This window comes from Desarmillaria tabescens (genome assembly GCF_030435595.1).
Source record: "Desarmillaria tabescens strain CCBAS 213 chromosome Unknown EV420scaffold_11, whole genome shotgun sequence".
Lineage (NCBI taxonomy): Eukaryota > Fungi > Basidiomycota > Agaricomycetes > Agaricales > Physalacriaceae > Desarmillaria > Desarmillaria tabescens.
Genome location: NW_026848310.1, coordinates 590,832 through 608,586, shown reverse-complemented (window position 1 = coordinate 608,586; position 17,755 = coordinate 590,832). Strand labels below are relative to the sequence as shown.

The 17,755-nt window shown below is 49.0% G+C and overlaps 9 protein-coding genes across 9 annotated transcripts; 3 read left to right on the top strand and 6 right to left on the bottom strand.

The window, feature by feature from the left end:
* Nucleotides 1-236: 236 nt before the first annotated feature.
* EV420DRAFT_1530376 (voltage-dependent anion channel) lies at nt 237-1,857 on the bottom strand. Its single transcript, XM_060472601.1, has 6 exons — nt 1,658-1,857; nt 1,200-1,598; nt 1,055-1,146; nt 886-1,023; nt 607-851; nt 237-556 (listed from the first exon to the last, which is right to left on the bottom strand). Exons 1-6 carry the CDS (start codon nt 1,705-1,707, stop codon nt 281-283), a joined length of 1,200 nt encoding a protein of 399 aa, XP_060333019.1. The 5' UTR covers nt 1,708-1,857; the 3' UTR covers nt 237-280.
* On the top strand, nt 1,836-4,102 carry EV420DRAFT_1530370 (uncharacterized protein). The gene is made up of 6 exons (XM_060472600.1): nt 1,836-2,960; nt 3,011-3,049; nt 3,099-3,151; nt 3,205-3,380; nt 3,430-3,448; nt 3,497-4,102. Exons 1-6 carry the CDS (start codon nt 1,955-1,957, stop codon nt 3,824-3,826), a joined length of 1,623 nt encoding a protein of 540 aa, XP_060333018.1. The 5' UTR covers nt 1,836-1,954; the 3' UTR covers nt 3,827-4,102.
* Nucleotides 4,103-4,193: 91 nt separating this feature from the next.
* EV420DRAFT_1640615 (uncharacterized protein) lies at nt 4,194-4,640 on the bottom strand (the record flags this gene model as incomplete). The annotated part of the gene is made up of 5 exons (XM_060477123.1): nt 4,194-4,222; nt 4,282-4,357; nt 4,407-4,441; nt 4,502-4,576; nt 4,631-4,640. 5 exons carry the CDS (start codon nt 4,638-4,640, stop codon nt 4,194-4,196), a joined length of 225 nt encoding a protein of 74 aa, XP_060333017.1.
* A 256-nt stretch (nt 4,641-4,896) lies between these two features.
* On the top strand, nt 4,897-6,620 carry EV420DRAFT_1640614 (DNA glycosylase; the record flags this gene model as incomplete). Its single annotated transcript, XM_060477122.1, has 10 exons — nt 4,897-5,231; nt 5,288-5,308; nt 5,358-5,453; nt 5,506-5,609; nt 5,669-5,781; nt 5,843-5,849; nt 5,905-5,955; nt 6,007-6,403; nt 6,457-6,524; nt 6,577-6,620. 10 exons carry the CDS (start codon nt 4,897-4,899, stop codon nt 6,618-6,620), a joined length of 1,236 nt encoding a protein of 411 aa, XP_060333016.1.
* Nucleotides 6,621-6,661: 41 nt separating this feature from the next.
* Nucleotides 6,662-8,947, bottom strand: EV420DRAFT_1530353 (P-loop containing nucleoside triphosphate hydrolase protein). Its single transcript, XM_060472599.1, has one exon. The coding sequence runs from the start codon at nt 8,894-8,896 to the stop codon at nt 6,668-6,670; it is 2,229 nt and encodes a 742-aa protein (XP_060333015.1). The 5' UTR covers nt 8,897-8,947; the 3' UTR covers nt 6,662-6,667.
* An 895-nt stretch (nt 8,948-9,842) lies between these two features.
* Nucleotides 9,843-12,053, bottom strand: EV420DRAFT_1530348 (major facilitator superfamily domain-containing protein). The gene is made up of 8 exons (XM_060472598.1): nt 11,843-12,053; nt 11,674-11,791; nt 11,546-11,621; nt 11,417-11,498; nt 11,252-11,366; nt 10,811-11,199; nt 10,658-10,760; nt 9,843-10,534 (listed from the first exon to the last, which is right to left on the bottom strand). Exons 1-8 carry the CDS (start codon nt 11,918-11,920, stop codon nt 10,065-10,067), a joined length of 1,431 nt encoding a protein of 476 aa, XP_060333014.1. The 5' UTR covers nt 11,921-12,053; the 3' UTR covers nt 9,843-10,064.
* A 52-nt stretch (nt 12,054-12,105) lies between these two features.
* Nucleotides 12,106-15,397, top strand: EV420DRAFT_1530342 (phosphatidylinositol 3 and 4-kinase-domain-containing protein). The gene is made up of 15 exons (XM_060472597.1): nt 12,106-12,334; nt 12,385-12,508; nt 12,558-12,607; nt 12,661-12,783; nt 12,845-12,893; nt 12,946-13,019; nt 13,066-13,156; nt 13,208-13,569; nt 13,625-13,638; nt 13,688-14,178; nt 14,322-14,343; nt 14,392-14,429; nt 14,488-14,494; nt 14,542-15,209; nt 15,259-15,397. Exons 1-15 carry the CDS (start codon nt 12,174-12,176, stop codon nt 15,301-15,303), a joined length of 2,319 nt encoding a protein of 772 aa, XP_060333013.1. The 5' UTR covers nt 12,106-12,173; the 3' UTR covers nt 15,304-15,397.
* On the bottom strand, nt 15,398-16,961 carry EV420DRAFT_1530339 (uncharacterized protein). The gene is made up of 6 exons (XM_060472596.1): nt 16,835-16,961; nt 16,686-16,782; nt 16,576-16,638; nt 16,002-16,513; nt 15,733-15,952; nt 15,398-15,681 (listed from the first exon to the last, which is right to left on the bottom strand). The coding sequence occupies exons 1-6, from the start codon at nt 16,918-16,920 to the stop codon at nt 15,559-15,561; spliced, it is 1,101 nt and encodes a 366-aa protein (XP_060333012.1). The 5' UTR covers nt 16,921-16,961; the 3' UTR covers nt 15,398-15,558.
* EV420DRAFT_1530334 (NUZM, NADH-ubiquinone oxidoreductase 21.3 kDa subunit) lies at nt 16,962-17,714 on the bottom strand. Its single transcript, XM_060472595.1, has 4 exons — nt 17,629-17,714; nt 17,466-17,579; nt 17,293-17,413; nt 16,962-17,238 (listed from the first exon to the last, which is right to left on the bottom strand). Exons 1-4 carry the CDS (start codon nt 17,696-17,698, stop codon nt 17,019-17,021), a joined length of 525 nt encoding a protein of 174 aa, XP_060333011.1. The 5' UTR covers nt 17,699-17,714; the 3' UTR covers nt 16,962-17,018.
* Nucleotides 17,715-17,755: the final 41 nt, after the last annotated feature.

Below are 17,755 nucleotides of genomic sequence, written 5' to 3'. Positions count from 1 at the left end.
TCACCGTACAACCTTGGGAACTTAGTGTGGCAGCAGAATGATGGAAGATAGAAAATAGTTCAAAGGTGGGCCCAGGGCAGAGAGGGTTGCAGTCTTGGTGGGATCATGAGCGCAGATGACAAGAGCCATGCGCAGCGTTGGCAGCACGCCGAATTCGGAAATCGTCGTTTTTCTCATGCCACTCCGTACAAGCCGCACTCCGAATTCAACAAACAAGTCACGACCTCTTACATATGAATACAAAAAATTTCTCATTCTATCTAAGAGGTGATTAAGCAAGTCACGTTAAATGTACAGTATCGGTACTATTTCCGTTAGCGCAGACAGGGTTGATTGCCTGCAGTTCCGTCTCTTTGCACTTGTTCTTTTGAGCCATATCTATATCACCCAAACACGGGGCCTCAAATATCTGCTTGTTCCATGCCAACATAACCGTGCGGGATGCAACTAAGCACCAGACAATCAACGTCGCAACAGAGTAAATCGAACCCCAAACGCGGAAGAACGGCGAGTCGAAAGTGCTGGCGAGACTCAGAGTAAGGTTAGCGTATACACCCTGTAAACTCGGAGTCAATGTCAGGAACATCGGGAAGATGGGCGGCTTACGTTCGGGAAAATGATGCCCCAGACTTGTACCTTGAAGGGAATTCGTGTTTGACGGAGGACGTTCTGTACACCTAGGACGGCGAAGAATAACCACATGGATGCAAGGGACCACAGAATCAAGGAAATGATGGTGCAGATAACATGTATCGTGGCACCAGTCGCCGCATCATTCAATAATTCGGAATCGCCGTAGTTAAGAGGTAATACGGATTTGAAGAATTGTCCAAGAAGAAGGATAGAGTATCCTGCTTGCCCCGTAGGACCGAGGGGTAGAAACACCGATGTTATTCCCGCGCCGGCTGGGAGGCCATGGAACAACGAGGCGCAGCAGGTACACCGTCAACATCATCAAGGCAATGGAGAGTCCGATGGAGACCATGAATATAGAGAACGTAGCGGTGATAACCGCATGGTTCACTGAATACTTATATAGCGAGGGAGCTATCACTCCAGCCGCCTGACGAAGCGACAATCAATGTGACTACGGGTAAGAGCCAAACGGATGTCATAGATTCCAACGAGTGTTTCTGGGCCGTTATCCTATGGAACGCGTCAATACAATGATCGGAGGCAGTAGTTCATGGCAGACCCACATGAAGTGCATGACACCAAAGCAACAAAGGAAGGAGCTTATCACGTCCAACCACCAGAAGGCCCATAGGACGTACAAGAATGGCTTACCGCCAAAACCGTAGTCGTCGTGGATGAGGCTGACAGCGATGTTCAGAATTGTGATAGCACCCATTGGGAAAGTACCGGTGAAAAGACTCTGGACAGGATGCCGGATCATGATACCCCAGATGTCGGGGAACGTGATATAACGGACGAGGGAGATGGCGCAGAAGGTGATGAAAAGGCATAAATTGAGGAAAAAGAATATGAGTGTCATTATTCTCAATCCCTGGGAACCAGTGCCGTAGGGGAACGCATGGAACAGGGTGCTGATAGCGCCTGTGCCCATGATGACGGCAAACCATGCTGGAGCAAAGTGCCTGTGAAAAAGTTGTGAATGAGCGATTTGCGCGACGCTACATCGGTAAAGCAGACGAACCTAACAACGTCCTTGAAGGTCTTATTAGGATGATATGTATCAGACGTCATGGAGACTAATTTAGCGGAGGCAGCTTCCCAAGGGGGGGACACAGAAAGGTAGGCAAGGGAAGTGAATCATGGACGTTTTCCGAATTTCTCTATTTGAGGGGAACAGACGTGAGACCGTCATGCCATGGGGTTCCATGAGCAAACATTATGCAGTGCTGAGCAATTTTCTTATTCCGAATGATGTCGGCGGACGAAAACATTCCCACGGTCCTTCTTCCCAGAAGCATCAAAAGGGCCCTTGGGCCGGATGGACCTCCTCCCTACCGTCGTCCTCGTCGTCTCCAACACCATGGGATTTCTCACTTCCTTCCACTACTCATCAAAGTCGCACGCCGTCGTCGTCGCCGATGAACCAGAGTCGTCACAGCCGGGCCCCCAAGTCGATTCACCGGCAGGACCTCTGTCCATCAGTCCGAATTCCGAATACCAGTTGTGTAACCAGCAGTCCGTATCGGCCCATGTGATGTCGAGCGAGGAGCTGACAGTTGAGATAACGCCTTTCCCGATGGAAGAGACGGCACCCCCTCGGACGAAGCAGCGTCACTTATCATTCCATCCGTTTGCGCGACGCCGGCGTAATCATACCGACCACAAACGGTCGCTGTCGGCTGCGGAGGAACACGAGAAGAAGGTTAATGCCTCGTCGGCGGCACTGTCTAAGCACTTCCTCTTGTCGTCCAAGGCGAGGTCAGACAAACGGGCCAAACAGTCGGCGGAGGTCGTACGCGCTCTCATCGTCGGACAAGGTGGCAGATCAGTCAAGAGCTCTCCAGCCAAGCCTCTAGTAAGTCAGGTCAAGTCTGAGCTTATGAAGCCCAAGACTGCCAACAAGGTCATCGCGCATCTCCGTGACCTCTCAGTTGAGGACCTGGCATCCCAGGTTTCGCCACCGCCGCGTCGGAAGAAGGGCCCTATACGTGCTGTCTGCCTTGCCAACACTGATGAGCAAGAACATGAACTTCACTTTGCTCACATCAATTCCGACGCCGGGGTGTCAGAGGAACAGACGTTCGGCGAGTTCAGCGTAGCCGCGGCATCAGCCGACAAGCTATCTCAAATGTTTGACGAAATGCATATCGTCGATCTCATCCGGTCTCCCGACCTTGGGTTGGGTCAACCAGGTGATGGGGAGGGTCTCTTGGCTGGAGCAGTTCCCACTGCTGAGACGGTTCTCAACGGTATACAGCAGATAACACCGCAGCTGATGGCTCTAGGATATGCAACAGGCAAAGCAGTACTTCCTGATCATACAGGTGTGTAATCGAACGCTTCCAAAAGGCTCTAGCTTACCGTTATTCCCAAGGCGTGTATCCTCCCACTGACAGGATGTCTGTCTTGACTTGTACATGTTTATTTCCCCTTGCGTCCATTATTCTTCTCAATCGTTTTAGACTGGTGGGGCCTTGAGGTCGCACTTCCACCTCCAACGTTGGCTTATCTAGGCGTAAGTCTTTTGGCCCGTTCATATTTGCTACTCAACTCTTCACAACAACTCAGAACGTCCGCTCAATATCTAATGCCATTGTCAATTTTATGTCTGCTTTGGCGTTGGTCAACAACGGCGCGCGGGAGATCCTGCCTTTTGTTCGATACATCTCTCAATTCGTCGACTTTGAATTCAACGCCATCAAGGAACAGGATAAAGGTCGCGGAGTTGTCTGCGCTGCAACTTGGTGCGTTCACGGGCCTATCCATCGTCATACTCACTAACGCAACGTATAGGATCATGCCTGCAGCCATGGTAAGTCTTCTGCCCTGTGTTTGCTATCCCTCTCACTTATCTATATAGGTGCCACGGTCGTGGGATTTCAACCCGCCACCCGTAGGTCTAATATCCTCGGCAGAAACATCATCGCAGGAGGATTCAGAATCACAGGAGCAAGACGAGTCAGATACAGGTCCCGTTACGCCGGTATCTCCTAGCCCACCGAGCCAGGAACCTCCCGCAACGCCCGTTCCTCTGCCCATTGTCACGCCCACAGCTGCTGATACGCCCGAGAAGCCCAAGACGGCAGTAGCACATCTGGTCCCGAAAGTCATGGTCACCGCGTCATCTCCTTCTCCTGAATCCATCGCTCCTCGTGCGTCCCCTGCTGCGCTGGTCACACCTATGGTATAAGATGCATTTGTGAATGACTTTCAATGACTTTCCTTCCATCTCTCATGACCTATTATGAGCAATGATCACGATTTTAGTACGATTATGAATGTCAGTGACAATTTGATACCACCGCATAGCGTTTATTCGCGTACATACCTAGGTTTATTGTTTCACGTCTTTAAGTATGCAGGGGATTCAATTATTCATCACTTTATAGTAGTAGCATAATTTTATTATCGAGAATGGACTTGGCATGACTTATATTTGCACGAGTTGATGCTCCAAGAGCAGAGCCAAAGTTAAGCACGATGTTTACAACATTTATTTAATATGAAGTCCGTTAGATGGTACAAGGATAGCTAAGCATATATAGTAGCGAGTATATTTACTGGGTAGTGACAATCTGGTCAGGTTCTGACATCATGCATCATGATTGAGTCTTGGATGGAACAACGTAGGTGAATTGAACACACCGATGGACGCGACGATGTCGCCTTGAAGGGACTGGAATTGTTGCAACTGGTCATCCGTGATCTTTGCGGCAAAGCCCTGGAAAAGAGCCTCAGGATCCGAAGGATAGATGGTCTTTGATACGTACGGGTATGAGGCCATAGATTTGGGTTACTTCTCCACCTATAAGTTAGAGTGAGTACTTGATGTGGAACAATAGTGCTATAAGGGACTCGGACATACCCCCGCTGTTCACCTGTGCAGCGTACTCTTTGATCTGGTCTTCAGAGACATTGTCCTTGAACATGACGATGTACTCTGGAGTAATGAATCTCGTTAGTAAATACACAGACTCGATTCAGGGAGCCTTACTGGATGCCATAGTTAAATGAGATATAGGGGAACTGATAGAAGAATATTTGCGGAGGGGGGAGGGAAGAAAACGACGAATGGTGGTGGTATGCAACGGAGCTTTACTTGAGCACAGCCACTTATATCCACGGGCGGTGAATTGCGGCTTTTAGGGGAGCAATGACTCATCGATTCCGCTGTAAGCGGTACCGGTAGATATAAAATGGACGTGATATTCCTGAATTTGTATGTTGAAACTTGTTCGGTTTTCCTCGTCCAGATTCATAATGCCTGCAACGACGCGTTCCTCGACGCGTTCTCTAGCCAATAGTGCGCCCTCAGAGACCGTACAGGCGGCAACGAAACGCAAAGCGCCCGCATCAACCAAGGACAAGGCCAAGAAACCCAAGACGGCACAAGAAGCTGTACTAGAGCAGCAGATACCCCCAGTCGTACCACCACCAAGCTCCGGTGCGGCGCCGGTCTTGATACCAGCACAGCTCTCGTTCTCTTTTGAGGATGCGAAACAGCACCTCATCAGCGCAGATCCCAGATTCGAAGACATTTTTGGCAAGCTGAAATGCACACCTTTCGAGGTACTTGAACAAGTACACCCATTTAGGTACTTTAACTTCTAACTGCTTTGCTCGGGGAAAATCTCATTATAGCATTGTACAGATCTCTCGCAACTTCCATAATGTACCTTTACTATCCAGCCCTGATCCTTCAGCGCTCTGATACTCCATAGAGCGCAACAGATATCCTGGAAAGCTGCCCGCTCTATCAATCACAAGTTCAAACGGATATATGACTCTTCTCTTCCCGAGAATGTCGCGGATTACACGTTTGTGCAGTTCTCGATAAAGCATTCCAGTATTTGAGGTAACTGTTGACAGCGACAACTCTGCGACATCCTTTTTCCCAAGCCCTGAGCAGGTGGCTGCTACGGATCCTTCCCTCCTTCGTTCCGCAGGTCTTAGTGGACGCAAGGGTGAATATGGTTCGTCTTTCCTTTTGGCGGTCTCGACCCGAGGTAATCCAGACACTGCTGTCATCTAGTTCAAGATCTCGCAAGTAGATTCGCGGATGGGCGTCTGTCAACCGAAAAGCTAATAAAAGCCACTGACGAGGAGCTATTAGAATTGTTAATTGCGGTCAAAGGTGTTGGAAAAGTATGTTCGATTTCCTTGTTACATCCTATGACTTAACTGAGCGGTATTTCCTCCATCATAGTGGACAGGTAAAACGCATTTTGTCAATCTTGAAGCTCGAGTTCATGACTTCTCTCTTTTTAGTTGACATGTTCGCAATTTTCTCTCTTCGACGACCCAACATTTTACCCGTTGGTGAGGACCGTGTCATTGAGCATGTTAGCGTTTATTAATGAGGATGTATAGGTGACCTGGGCGTCCAGCGTGGAGTGATACGGTGGTTCCTGTCCCTGCATTCTTCCACGTATAACTATGCGATATCTGATAAGAAAGACGCGGGTAGCTCATCTAAAGCTAAGAAGAAAAAGAACTCCAAGACCGAAGAGGAAAACGACAAAACTACCTCTGTGACGGATATAGAAAGACCGTTGACCCCTGATGTTTCTTCAGCCCCACCGGGAGGTTTACCATCCACTCCCAAGAAGACCGATACGGAAACACCCGCTCTGCCTCCCGCGTTCACCCCGTCAATCAATAGGACTCTTCACAAAGTACAAGATACCTCATTTGTACCAGAGCCTCTACCTGAGGGACTCGCTGTAACCGCATTGAAAGCCCGTCTTGATGGGAAGAAAAAGATCAAGTACGTCGTATCCAGTGCTCACCCTCGAACACGATTGCTGATAACTAGCGAAGGGGTGCCTTGCTTACTCCTGCAGAAATGGAAGGCCTTACAGAATCTTGGAAGCCGTATAGAAGTCTTGGTATGCCTTCATCCCATTTGCTCTTCATTTGCTCATTATCTCATAAAAACAGCGGTTTACTACATGTGGGCGCTCGCTGACGGTGATGATTCATAAACCCCATCGATTACTACTAAATTAAATCTTGTAACAAAACTATCTCCTTAACCTACGTGCTCGCCCTCTGTCCATAGCTGCGCCACTTCCTCGCGAACATTTGCACAACCTTTCAAAAATACATCGGTAGGTATTTGCCCATTGGAAGTGAACTTCGTCCGTAAAACCTCTACAATGACCTGCTTTGCCTGGTCAAGAGTCGTGCGGATTTCCCATTTCTCGTCATTTTTTACGTTGTAAAGAACGAGGCGAGGAAATGGTTCATTTTGATGATTCATGGCCCACAAGTATCCATAGATAACTGTCTGAACGACATGTTCGTGGGAGAACGCTGTTACGAACTTGACTTCCCAAATCGTCGTCACATCCCGGCCTTGATTCCTCGAATGAATCATATCTGCCCTGCCTGTCAGGACCGTTTTCTCACTGTCAATGCTCAGGTCCAGTTTTAGCGACACCTCCATGGCAAGGTCTCTGGCAAGCTCGGAACGATTGTACTCCGAGAATTGCTTCGAAAGACGTTCAGTGGACACCGTAAGGTGGGGAACCATCCAATCAAATTTGTGACCGTTATACTGCATCTGATGCCAGCGAGATCTGAAACCCGAAGTAATCGCGTCATAATGTGTGGCCTCCTTCGACAGCCATATGGCACGATAGGTGTCGTCCTCCAGTGATTTCTTTTCCGGGAGACGCTCCATCTGCTTGTCGTTCATGAATGCAACCACCTTTCCTGTCAGCCAATATTCGAAATCAAGAGTGACGGTGAGGCCATTGAGGTCGCTCACAGGCTCCCAATGGTTCTTCACGGCGTCTGTACGCACTTTATCAGGCGCATCAATGCAGTGGAGGGGAGGGAGAGCTGGCTGGACCTTCCTAATGTCGAGGGGGCGAACAATGCTGTCAAGAGCTTCCTCCCGGACATGTCTTGCCGCGTCCGTGGCAGGGACGATACGCGGTAAATGTAACCCCAATTGGGGAGGGCATCCCGGTTTGTTTTGCGCCTTGAGTGGTTCATCCTCTAGGTTGATGACATCTGCACCACTCTCAATAGCCGCCCAATCGACGAATGGCATCTGGGGGTCTTCGTGACTGTGGAGGACCACGAGCTGCTTTCTGGCGCGAGTGAGGGCAACAAAAGTTGCATTTGGACAACGATCATTGCGTAGGGCGCGGGCCATAAGACGAAAATATGAGTTGTCAGCTCCCAGCACAATGACAAGGTCGCGCTCGCTCCCCTTGAATTGGTGATAGGTGGATGGAATAATCTTTCCACGGGTGACATCGTCATCGAGCCCCATCAAGTCATCAGATATCGCATGCGCAGCTGGGATTTTGTACTGTTCCCATAGTGTGTTGATGATGCGTTTGACGATTCCGTTGGTGCGAAGGGACGGTGCTAGGATAGCGGTGTTTTTGTGTCCGTATTTTCGAATGAGTGGATAGATATATTCTAGGATTTCTGCAGTGCGATAAAGATCGCCGTGTATGTACAGCGGTTTGGGACCTGTATGAGAACCTTGTATGTAAGGTTCTCCGCCAAGAAACGCATTGTTAACGAAATTGGCCGTTTCGCATGAGAGACGAAAACTCTGACTGAGTTGAGCACTCCTCCATTCATATGGTGATACGGCAGATAGAGTATCTGACGATAGCTCTAGGTAGCGTTGGTCGGCCCCGCGGAAGTCGTAAATGGCCTGCCGTGGATCGCCTAACACGAGGAGCTGAGGGGCTCGACCACTGACTCGCGTTAAAAAGGTGATAAACGCGCAAGTAAGCCAATACAAGTCCTCCGTAAGATCCTGCAGTTCGTCCAAAATGACAATCTCATATCGTGGAATGTCAATCCATGTCGGAGGTATCGCTGACCTGCGTATGTTAGCCAAAAGGGTATCATTGTGGATGAGAGATCCAAAGAAGCGCGATGCCAGCCCATGAAAAGTGAAGACATCGACGAGGGGGTATCTTCGCAAGCGTTTTTTAGTATCCACTTGCAGCCGCTTCGAGTATGTGATAACGGTTATTGGGGTATAGGGATTGGCCTGCACTACAGCCTCTGCAGTCGCCGTTTTTCCTGCACCCGGACGGGCAGAGACCATGACATTGTGAGTCTTCAGGTAATTGACAACGGCAGTCTGTCCAACGGAAGGTCTGAATACCCGCCTTCGAGTCTGCGAGACGGAAAATAAGCGGGTACTCGCAGGTATGAATGTCGAGAATGAATCCCGGATCTGCAGGGATCTGACTACGAAGAAATCCAGCCGCCTACAGAACATGGATACCTCATGGTGTGGTGCAGTGTGGCACACAGAACTTGGTCAAGAAAGAAAATTCGGATTCAGTTGCCGGTATCCGGCCCGAAAAAGTCGTCCTCTCTCTCCGCGACTACTTTCAAATTTGCACCAAGTTCCAACATTATCATGCCGCTAGAACAAAAACCTCGCAGCAGCTCCCCCCCTATCTGAAGTCAGTTAAAATTATTTGTTCTCTGCTTTGCAACTATTTAAACGTATATGGGCAGGTATCAGCTCCGGTCATGCTCTGTGGGTAATTTCGAGGATAGATGCAAATTTTCATTCATTCCACTGCTGACAGAACTGCTCCGAATGCGAACAGTCCGGTACGCTTTCAAGTGTGCTCACAATGTAAAATGTATGACTTTGAATCACCTCTGTCCAAGACTTGGACTTACAGCTGTTTGCATACAGCTTGACAGTCAGGGGCGTTTTGTGGATGATGGAAGAAGGCTCGGACTTCGTCATAAAACCGTGTTTTGGGGACTTCAAACACACACAAGGGCCTCCGAGATCGCCGAAATCGCCATAAAGCCAGCCATAAACGCGTCTCCAAGTCCGTAAACCATGGTTTATGACCAAGTCCAAATTACTCTCTTTTCTCGTGCAAAACACATGCTACTGTCAAGCTGTATGCAAACAGCTGGTAAATCTCCTTTCTAGAGCGAGATACTGGTAGTCAACAATGCCGTGTCCGCCTGTTAGTATCACTCCTGACGGCGCTGGGTTATCGTGATGCCCCTCCACACGCAGGTGTTGTAAAGGATGTCCAATTCCTGTGTTCTTAGCAATGAACCTTGTTGTTATTCCAAACATCACTCCTGCGACGAGGCACGCACTGCCTTTCGTGTCAAGGACGAGCATATCCTCTCGCTCGACGAGTTCCAAAATGCAGCTACAAATAGCCACCACTCTCTGCACAACCCTGGTTACACAAAGCTCCCTGAAGACTTAACGTCAAGAATTGGTACGGCACTGAGGATGTTTTTATTGATTACCCGCATCAGTGGAAGCCGGACAATTGGCTAGAATATTTGAGAGCGACTGTAGCTGCAGGCAAAGGTTGGTGTCATAAAGGCGTTCATTTCTAGATACACGCGTAAAGTGTCCGTACATACATGCACTAAAGTCGGATCACCATGGTCACGTTCTAGAGCTTCCATAACATCTCTTGGGAGTTGTTCTCCCTAATTATATGATTCCTCGACTTATACAACAGGTGCAGCCCAATGCAACCTGCCGATACAAAAATCAATAGCGCAGCATTCGTCCAATGCCCCGTTGGATAACCCTTTGAGGCTTCCTCGCTCTTATAGATCCAAACCCCGACAATTTGCCCGGGAGCACCAAACGAGATATTCAACGCCACAGCAAGCCCTGTTGTGGCAGTGGAACGCATGTTGCAGGACAGCCATCCCAACAAAGGCGATATACATGAGAAGGCACCAGCACATGCAATAATGAGCATGCCGTATCGACTCTGTAGGCAAGCCTTAAGTTTAAGATGTACTGATAGGACAGAGTATGTATTTACCTTGTACGCGTCTGCTGGAAGTGTGGCTGAAGCAATAAATCCTACAGCTCCAATAGCAGCAAATGTTGCAGAGAAAATGACCACGGCTAGATGTGGAAGCCTTAGAACATTTTGGATACTAGGGTGCGCTGCAGAGCCTACCGATTTAGCCGGTCTGCGACATATCCGATGAAGATCGAAAACACCCAAGACACGCCGTAAGGTGGTACAGGTCATCAGTTGGGCACGCAGAGATGTGTAGCCTAGACAAGATACAATGGTAGGCGCAAAGAGCGACATGCTAGAAAATGGGGCTGAAATTCCGAAATATACCTTTCCTAGAGTCAGGACTACTCTTCTTTGTTCAGAACGCTAGCACTAACCAGAAAATGGATCCATAAGCGCCAGTCCATCAAAGTCAAGGTGACATCCCGCCAAGATAGGCCCCGACCAGAGGCCTTTGAGCTGTCTTTGAGACGCACTGCAGAAAGTGCTTTCTCCTCTGGTGACAACCAAGACGCTGTTTCCGGATAGTCAGGGAGGAGATACCAGATTGGGAAAGCCAGAACTGCGGATGGAATTCCCTCCAAGATAAATAACCATCTCCAAGCAGACAGGCCATTGCTTCCTTCCATATGCGCGATCCCATAGGCTATCGCGCCACCAAAGGCTCCTGCCAATGTGGCGGAAGCTAGAATAAGGGCGACACGGAGAGATCGTTCTTCTGGTCTGTACCAGAACGTCACATAATACACTAGACCAGGGAACAAGCCTGCAGACGAGGCGTCAGCTGGGCAGGACAAAAACTCCGCTAGGGTCCCTACCGGCTTCGAATGCACCAAGCAGGAACCGAACAATAGTCAGAGTACTGTGATTGGTGACTCCGCCCAAACCAATGGTGATAACACCCCAGATAAACATGAGGGTTGCAATCCATCTCTGGAAGCCGATCAGTTGCATCAAGGGAAATTCTATATTTTGTCCCTCACACTAGGCCGTAATCGTTTCAACAAAATATTCGACGGCACTTCAAAGAAGGCGTATGCCAGGAAGAATACTGTGAGGGCGATCCTGAATGGTCATGAGCAAACTGAGTGAGGAAGTCAGAGAAAACCAACGTGTATTGGTAGCTGGTAAGGTTAGTCTCGGCCAAAAGATCGTGTCCTTCTTCCTTGTTCATAATTTTGGCATTACCTAGACAAGATATGAGCCTTGAAATAGTCACGTATTCCAGTAGAAATTGTACCGATGTTCGATCTATCGATGTTGCATAGTAAATATATGAACGCTGACAGAGGAACTATGCGCAAGTCCGTCTTCCAGACCAGTTTGTTGTTAGCCAAGATATCGATTTCGGGGGCATCCTTGCAATATAAATTGTCAGCAGTTGCCAAAGAATTTAACAGTCAGAGTACCTCATTAGCACTGGCAGTTTCTACATCATCTTTCTCGACAACTGTGAATTTCTCGTTTGAAGACACTGCTGCAGCCATGGACGTAAAGAACAACAAGAGCCGGAATATATAATATCCATGGTATACCCACTGCTTATCAACATGGTCCCATGAGCTACTTCCCTCATGATAGAAGGAAGATGAAAAATTAAGGCCATTTGGACGGCAATACCCCGCCTTGAAATTCTTAAGCGCGATGACGTGTTCCAAATTACCCCTGTCAGCGATCGCACAGCCACTAGCCCTTAATGGTCGGCACGGTCGTCACCGTCGCTCTTTCTTGTCCATCTTGATGTCCAACCGAGCTGGATACCAACCTTTAGCACAGACCGTAGATGATGAAGACGACATCGGTGAAGGCACTCAGCTGCCGACCTCACGAGCTAGTGGACGCCGTCGAGCTTCCCGGTCAGGGAGCATAGATCTCTCCAAGCTGGACACGGCATTCAAAAGGTGCGTGTCTGAAACTTGTCTGGCGCTTCATCGAGCTATAATTCTCGAAGGTGGACAGAATCTATTGCGCAGCGAGTAAAGAGGAAGAAAACGGTCAAGGAACACGCTAAGAAGCAAATATGGCGCAGCGTCTTCGAACCTACCATCTTTGTCGATGATCCTTCCGCCGGAGTAGTGAGCTTTTTCGAACCGGTACCATCTCAATAGCTCATACAAGCTACAGGTCAAAACTTTGGATCACAAGCCTCCTATGACAGCAGCTGAGTTTGAGGCGTGAGTGTCTCGAAGTCTGAGGACCGTGTCCCGCTAACGAACATATGCACTAGATTAGTGAAATCCGTCAAGTCCGCTATTTCAGAAGGGGTTCATCCCAAGATGATCACGAAGGGATCATCAGGCTCATATTTCGCACGAGCCAAGATGGAGAATGGCCGAGTACATACCGTTGCGTGCGTTATGAAACTTATGATATTGTTCGGCCTCGTGTTGTTAGCTGATCAAATTCTTCAGCGTGTTCAAACCTAAAGATGAAGAACCATACGGACGATTGAATCCCAAGGTATGTTCGCATGTAGATAGTGCTGGCTCTCCTCCTGAACGTTTGAGAATAGACCACAAAATGGCTTCACCGGCAGTTCAGATTTATAATACCATTTGGTCGCGCATGTCTTATACCCAACCTGAGGTCTTTGATACTTGATGCTTTGCGACGTGTTCTTACATATTTACAGCTATATCTCTGAAGCAGCGGCATCGTTGCTGGACGAACGTCTGAATCTTCACATTGTACCTCCCACTAAGCTCGTGTCACTATCCAGCTCCGTACGTAACCCTTCTCACATGCCATATGCCCTGCTCACACGTTGCTTACAGTCATTTTTCTATGACTGGTTAGACAGAAATGCAGCAAAAAAGGGAAAACCACTACCGGACAAAATAGGCAGCCTGCAGTATTTCCTACATGGCTACCAAGATGCGTCAGAATTTTTGCGAAAGTATCCGTGGCCAGGTCGTGCCATTGCAGATACTTTTGATGATTCTACTCATCGGCAAGGTAGCTTTTCCAAGCGTTTACTCAGTGCGGTCAAGGTAATCTGTGGAAAGACCGGTGACCCTGAAGATGTCTATGAAGACTACGAAGAGGAACGCCTGTTCGATGCTACGGAGGCCGACCCCCAAACGCCATTTTATTGGACACCGGCGCTACAGCAGAGTTTCCGACAGGAATTAGAAAAGTCAGTATTTTTGTTAGCATATACTTGGTCAGGTTGCTCAACGGTTTCTTATAAGACTCGTGATTTTGGGTAAGATCTTGTGAAGGCATCCTGTTCTTCAACTCTGAAAATATTGCAGATTATCTCATGCTCAATACCGATCGGGGTGCTGACAATTACATGATTAAATACTGTGATAGCAACCACGAGAAGTCATTAGTCGATGTCGCCCCGTCGCGTTCTGCTACGCTGGATATGCCGTTGATGAGCGAACTCAGGCGTTCACCGAAAGTGCCGCAAATGGAGACACCGCGGTCTTATCCCTCTATCTCCATAGGAGCGGCCTCTTCCACAGCAGCTTCCGGAACTGATTACACTCGCTACCCTCACATTCACATCGCGGCGATCGATAACTCTTTGTCCTTCCCTCACGAGCATCCGCAGGGCTGGCGTAGTTATGCTTACGGTTGGCTCTACCTACCAGTCAGTGTCATAGGAAAGCCATTCAGTGAAGAGACGCGGAATCACTTCTTGCCTATGCTAACATCGAAGTTATGGTGGGAAGAAACAACTTTCGAATTAGAGAAACTGTTTGCTGTTGACCCCGATTTTCACCCTAAAATGTTTGCTGTACGTCGATTTCATAGGACTGCTTGCTGCCCATAGGGTTGTACTGGATCACCGGCGTCGTAGTAGAAGACGTTCGGGACAGTCAAACTTTATGGGTGGGCAATGGCGTTGCTAGTTTTGTTGACGTCCTTTTTTTTCATTAGCGACAATTAGCTGTCATAAAGGGTGAGTGAATATGTAGACTGATCATCTCACAACTCAGCTATTATTTAGGCCAGGCATGGAACATTGTCCAGTCTCTAAAGCATTCGGTGCGTCCTCAGCTATCCATTATTGGCGCTTGAGTTAATATTCATTGTTGTCCCTTAGGACGAAGGTGAGCAAGCCTTAGTAGATGCTGACACAGTCGTTCACCAGTTCCAGGTCCCTTGGAACTGACAAGACGTACTAAGGCCTTAGTCTGGGACGATCAACTTGAACTCACTGAAGCAGACTTGGACGATACGAACAGCCCTGTCGCTGCATCACCGAAGCTATCCATCAACAGTGTTCCTCTCCCGAGACGTGCCCGTAGTCAAAGCTCCGATGATTTTCCTCCTCCCGTTCAGCGAACAATATCAGATGCCTCTGGTGTTCCTCGACCCGTCCCTTTCGCCGCAAAGTTCCAGAGAGTACATCCCGGAACAACTGGCGTTACTGTATTAGAACACTTAGAGCGGCTAGACGCAGTCGAAGCCAGTCTACAACGACTGAACGCCGAAGAGGAAGACACTGAGGAGATGGATGTCGGGGAATCTTCGACAAAACCTATCCGTATTCCGGCGCGTGGTCAGGCATCCGGACCGTTGGCTTCATCGTCGCAGTCTGTTCCAGGGGGTGCCCCTACGTCCCCGTTCTCTGCCCCCGGAAGTCCACTGGCGACCGTACATGAGGTTCCATCAATGGCGAGTTCTATGACGGAGGATGATCTTGTAGCGATGTCCATGTCGACACCTCAAGTGGAGCATAGTAGGTGGGCAAGCCAAGTTGGACGGCGCATCGATTGGTTACAACCTTCTGAGCCCGCTGTCAAGAGAACGGTCGTCGTTGAAGTGAGTCCGAACTACGTTCATCAAACTGACTAGCTCATACTTCGTGCAGCGTCTTGAAACTATAACCAAGAAACCGTTATGTCCTTGTTGGTAACTTTAGAATACCATGTATTAGCTCCCCAAGCAGATAACACTGAATGTAGTAATGTACACGGATTTTAGCCTCAACACAATGTAGATCATCATCAATCCCCTTCGGTCAGCAGCCACTGGGCAAAGTCGTCCAGTCGTTTCTTCTCTGCTTCGGCGCTTTCGCCCTCGAGTTCATCGCCTGTTCCATTGCGCTGGAATCTTTGCTTGCCATTGTACAAAGAAGCCTCCACCCGCCTTCCGTCGAAAAATCTTCCGTTCATTTTCTGTGAAATACGTCAGCTAAACACATGACTAAAAACTCTTGTCCCCCTACTATCACACAAGCCTGTGCGCTAAGTGGGTCGCGGAATTTGACAGTGATGACACCTTCCTTCTCTTTCTGCAAAGTGCATTAGGAAATCTTACAAGCGACACAATAAAGTATACTCGCATCATAGAGAACAACATTTGTCACCTCGCCCAGTGACGAGCACTCCTCCCGGACTTCTTCCTTTAGGTCAAGGAGGAGGGAAACGTCATCTTCCAAGTCTTTTAACGTGAACATATGTTTCAAGACTACCACTCGGCTGTTCTTGTTGATAGCATGGGAGGAGTCTTCAGGCTGTATCGCAGGCCCGAATCCATCCTCGTCAACCCATTCTTGTAGTTTTCTGTAATACCTGAGTCCTGATCCGCGACTGCAGAAAACATAATACATACTTTTGCATTTTTCCTATCCGCTGGGAAGCCTTCTTCCTATCAACGGTCTTGCGTGGTTTCGCCTCCGTATGAGTTCCGCCACCGGAATTTTTGTGCGAGAAATCAGCCTTAGACAATCGCATAACGCTGGACGCGTTGCCTAGCCGAAGTTCAGACTCATCAAGGATGCTCAGCGCGAGTGAGACAGAGTCCTCCTTGAAGTATACCACCAAAGCATCACCACTGAACGAGCCATCCTCCCGTGCGTACATCTTCACCTTGGGTTCCCCGTCATCGGCTTCCTCCAGGACACCGCACTTGGAGAAACACTGCACAAGCTCGTCAAACTCTGTGTCGGGGGGCAGTCCGCTAACATATACGGCTGTATTTTTGGATGGGCGCTCAGTTGGAGGCTTGTCCTTCTTGTCATGTCTGCCCCGCTTGATCGAAATCTCGGCATTCGATGTCGAAGAGGTATAGTCGGGTTCCTTCCGTTTCTTGTTCTCGCGCGCAAGGACTGGTGCAGCAGGCGTCTGTGGTAGGGGACACAGCTCGGGGTTGGGTCAGGTCAAAACCGAAAAATGACGCGACTGGCCTCTTCATCAACGCCAGAGACGGAATAGGCGGCTTGTTGCTGTTTCACCAGGTCTTCGTCGAGCTGCAGGTTGTCAGTGGCAAGCATACTGGTGCAGCTTCAAGGCTGACCATGGCAACCCAGGAGCCTTTGGCGGCATCGTATTCCAACTCTGTTCCGTCGTCCTGTTCAAAATGCCACTTGTTGCTTTCTTTCGAAAAGTAGATCCTGTGGGAGTGTATTGAGCACCAAGGTTGGTTGCGAAATAGGTAAATTGTACCGTGGGTCGTCTGCGAAGGCGGCTGCTTGGACAGCCCGAGATGAGCCAGCCGCTGCACTGGGTGGTGGTAGTGGTACAGATGACATGATTATTTACAGTTGCTTAGCCGCGGCTTCAACGACTCAGATGCCTTTTCTTCGGTAATTATTGTATTGCATGCCTACCAGCTACATATAGCAGCCATCTATTTGTACAATAACATTGGGAAATAGGAATACGGCGGGTGGGGGGCATCAGGCGACCGCACTGGCCTCCAACGTTTGTGAGGAATAGGAAGGCTGGGAGGCAGGTTAGACTCTGAGAAAACCCTCTTCGTCGCTGTAATCATCGCAATGGCCGTAGAAAGGTCCATGGCGGGCTTTGGTGCTGCTACAGCCTGCTCGCCCTCGACGGGTGCTGCAACGCTATCCATGACCTGTCAGCCGTCGTTGCTCTCAGAGGAATAGAGCGTGACATACGCTTGTGGAGTAGAGTGCTCGATGAGCAGCGTGGAAAGCTCTGTCTGTGTCATGACCGACAGCTGGGGATATGCACGTCGGACATCCCGCTTCCAGTATGGGTTCTCAGCAATGTCAGAGGCTACACGAGGTCGTCAGCTGTTAATTCCTATAGAAATGAGTAGGATATGCGCCTCTGCTAGCCGGGCTTGAGTATTTCTCTGGCCTGGATGCTGGTGGAGGGTATCGGTTGAGTTCGGACAAGGGCAGACCGGTGGATATTTCGGGATTCACAACCACCGCATCACCTATTTCCTTGTCAGCAAGAAAATTAGAGAAAATAAGTGCTCGACTTGCGAAATTTCTTCCAAAATCCCTTGGGGCTGAGATGGTAGAGCGTCGATTCAGCCGCCTTCTTGGTGGCCATTTCCTGAGATGACGTGTGACAAAGTCACACTGTAACTGTAACGCTCAATCGGCCCGC

Bases quoted from the DNA above. Each gene is read 5' to 3' on its own strand.
- EV420DRAFT_1530342 (XM_060472597.1), top strand. From the start codon at position 12,174: ATGTCCAACCGAGCTGGATACCAACCTTTAGCACAGACCGTAGATGAT. The intron at 12,509-12,557 runs GTGAGCTTTTTC...TACAAGCTACAG, and splicing joins ATGATCCTTCCGCCGGAGTA to GTCAAAACTTTGGATCACAA. The intron at 12,894-12,945 runs GTATGTTCGCAT...GTTTGAGAATAG, and splicing joins ACGGACGATTGAATCCCAAG to ACCACAAAATGGCTTCACCG.
- EV420DRAFT_1530348 (XM_060472598.1), bottom strand. From the start codon at position 11,920: ATGGCTGCAGCAGTGTCTTCAAACGAGAAATTCACAGTTGTCGAGAAA. The intron at 11,622-11,673 runs GTACAATTTCTA...TATCTTGTCTAG, and splicing joins CATCGATAGATCGAACATCG to GTAATGCCAAAATTATGAAC. The intron at 11,367-11,416 runs GTGAGGGACAAA...ATCGGCTTCCAG, and splicing joins TGAAACGATTACGGCCTAGT to AGATGGATTGCAACCCTCAT.
- EV420DRAFT_1530353 (XM_060472599.1), bottom strand. From the start codon at position 8,896: ATGTTCTGTAGGCGGCTGGATTTCTTCGTAGTCAGATCCCTGCAGATC.
- EV420DRAFT_1530370 (XM_060472600.1), top strand. From the start codon at position 1,955: ATGGACCTCCTCCCTACCGTCGTCCTCGTCGTCTCCAACACCATGGGA. The intron at 3,050-3,098 runs GTACATGTTTAT...CAATCGTTTTAG, and splicing joins CAGGATGTCTGTCTTGACTT to ACTGGTGGGGCCTTGAGGTC. The intron at 3,152-3,204 runs GTAAGTCTTTTG...ACAACAACTCAG, and splicing joins CAACGTTGGCTTATCTAGGC to AACGTCCGCTCAATATCTAA.
- EV420DRAFT_1530376 (XM_060472601.1), bottom strand. From the start codon at position 1,707: ATGACGTCTGATACATATCATCCTAATAAGACCTTCAAGGACGTTGTT. The intron at 1,024-1,054 runs GTGATAGCTCCC...ATAAGTATTCAG, and splicing joins CGCTTCGTCAGGCGGCTGGA to TGAACCATGCGGTTATCACC. The intron at 852-885 runs GTGTTTCTACCC...CGGGGCAAGCAG, and splicing joins CCGGCGCGGGAATAACATCG to GATACTCTATCCTTCTTCTT.
- EV420DRAFT_1530334 (XM_060472595.1), bottom strand. From the start codon at position 17,698: ATGGCCACCAAGAAGGCGGCTGAATCGACGCTCTACCATCTCAGCCCC. The intron at 17,580-17,628 runs GCAAGTCGAGCA...ACAAGGAAATAG, and splicing joins GGGATTTTGGAAGAAATTTC to GTGATGCGGTGGTTGTGAAT. The intron at 17,239-17,292 runs GTATGTCACGCT...GGTCATGGATAG, and splicing joins GAGCACTCTACTCCACAAGC to CGTTGCAGCACCCGTCGAGG.
- EV420DRAFT_1530339 (XM_060472596.1), bottom strand. From the start codon at position 16,920: ATGTCATCTGTACCACTACCACCACCCAGTGCAGCGGCTGGCTCATCT. The intron at 16,783-16,834 runs GTACAATTTACC...ACACTCCCACAG, and splicing joins GCCTTCGCAGACGACCCACG to GATCTACTTTTCGAAAGAAA. The intron at 15,682-15,732 runs GCGAGTATACTT...TGCACTTTGCAG, and splicing joins CAAATGTTGTTCTCTATGAT to AAAGAGAAGGAAGGTGTCAT.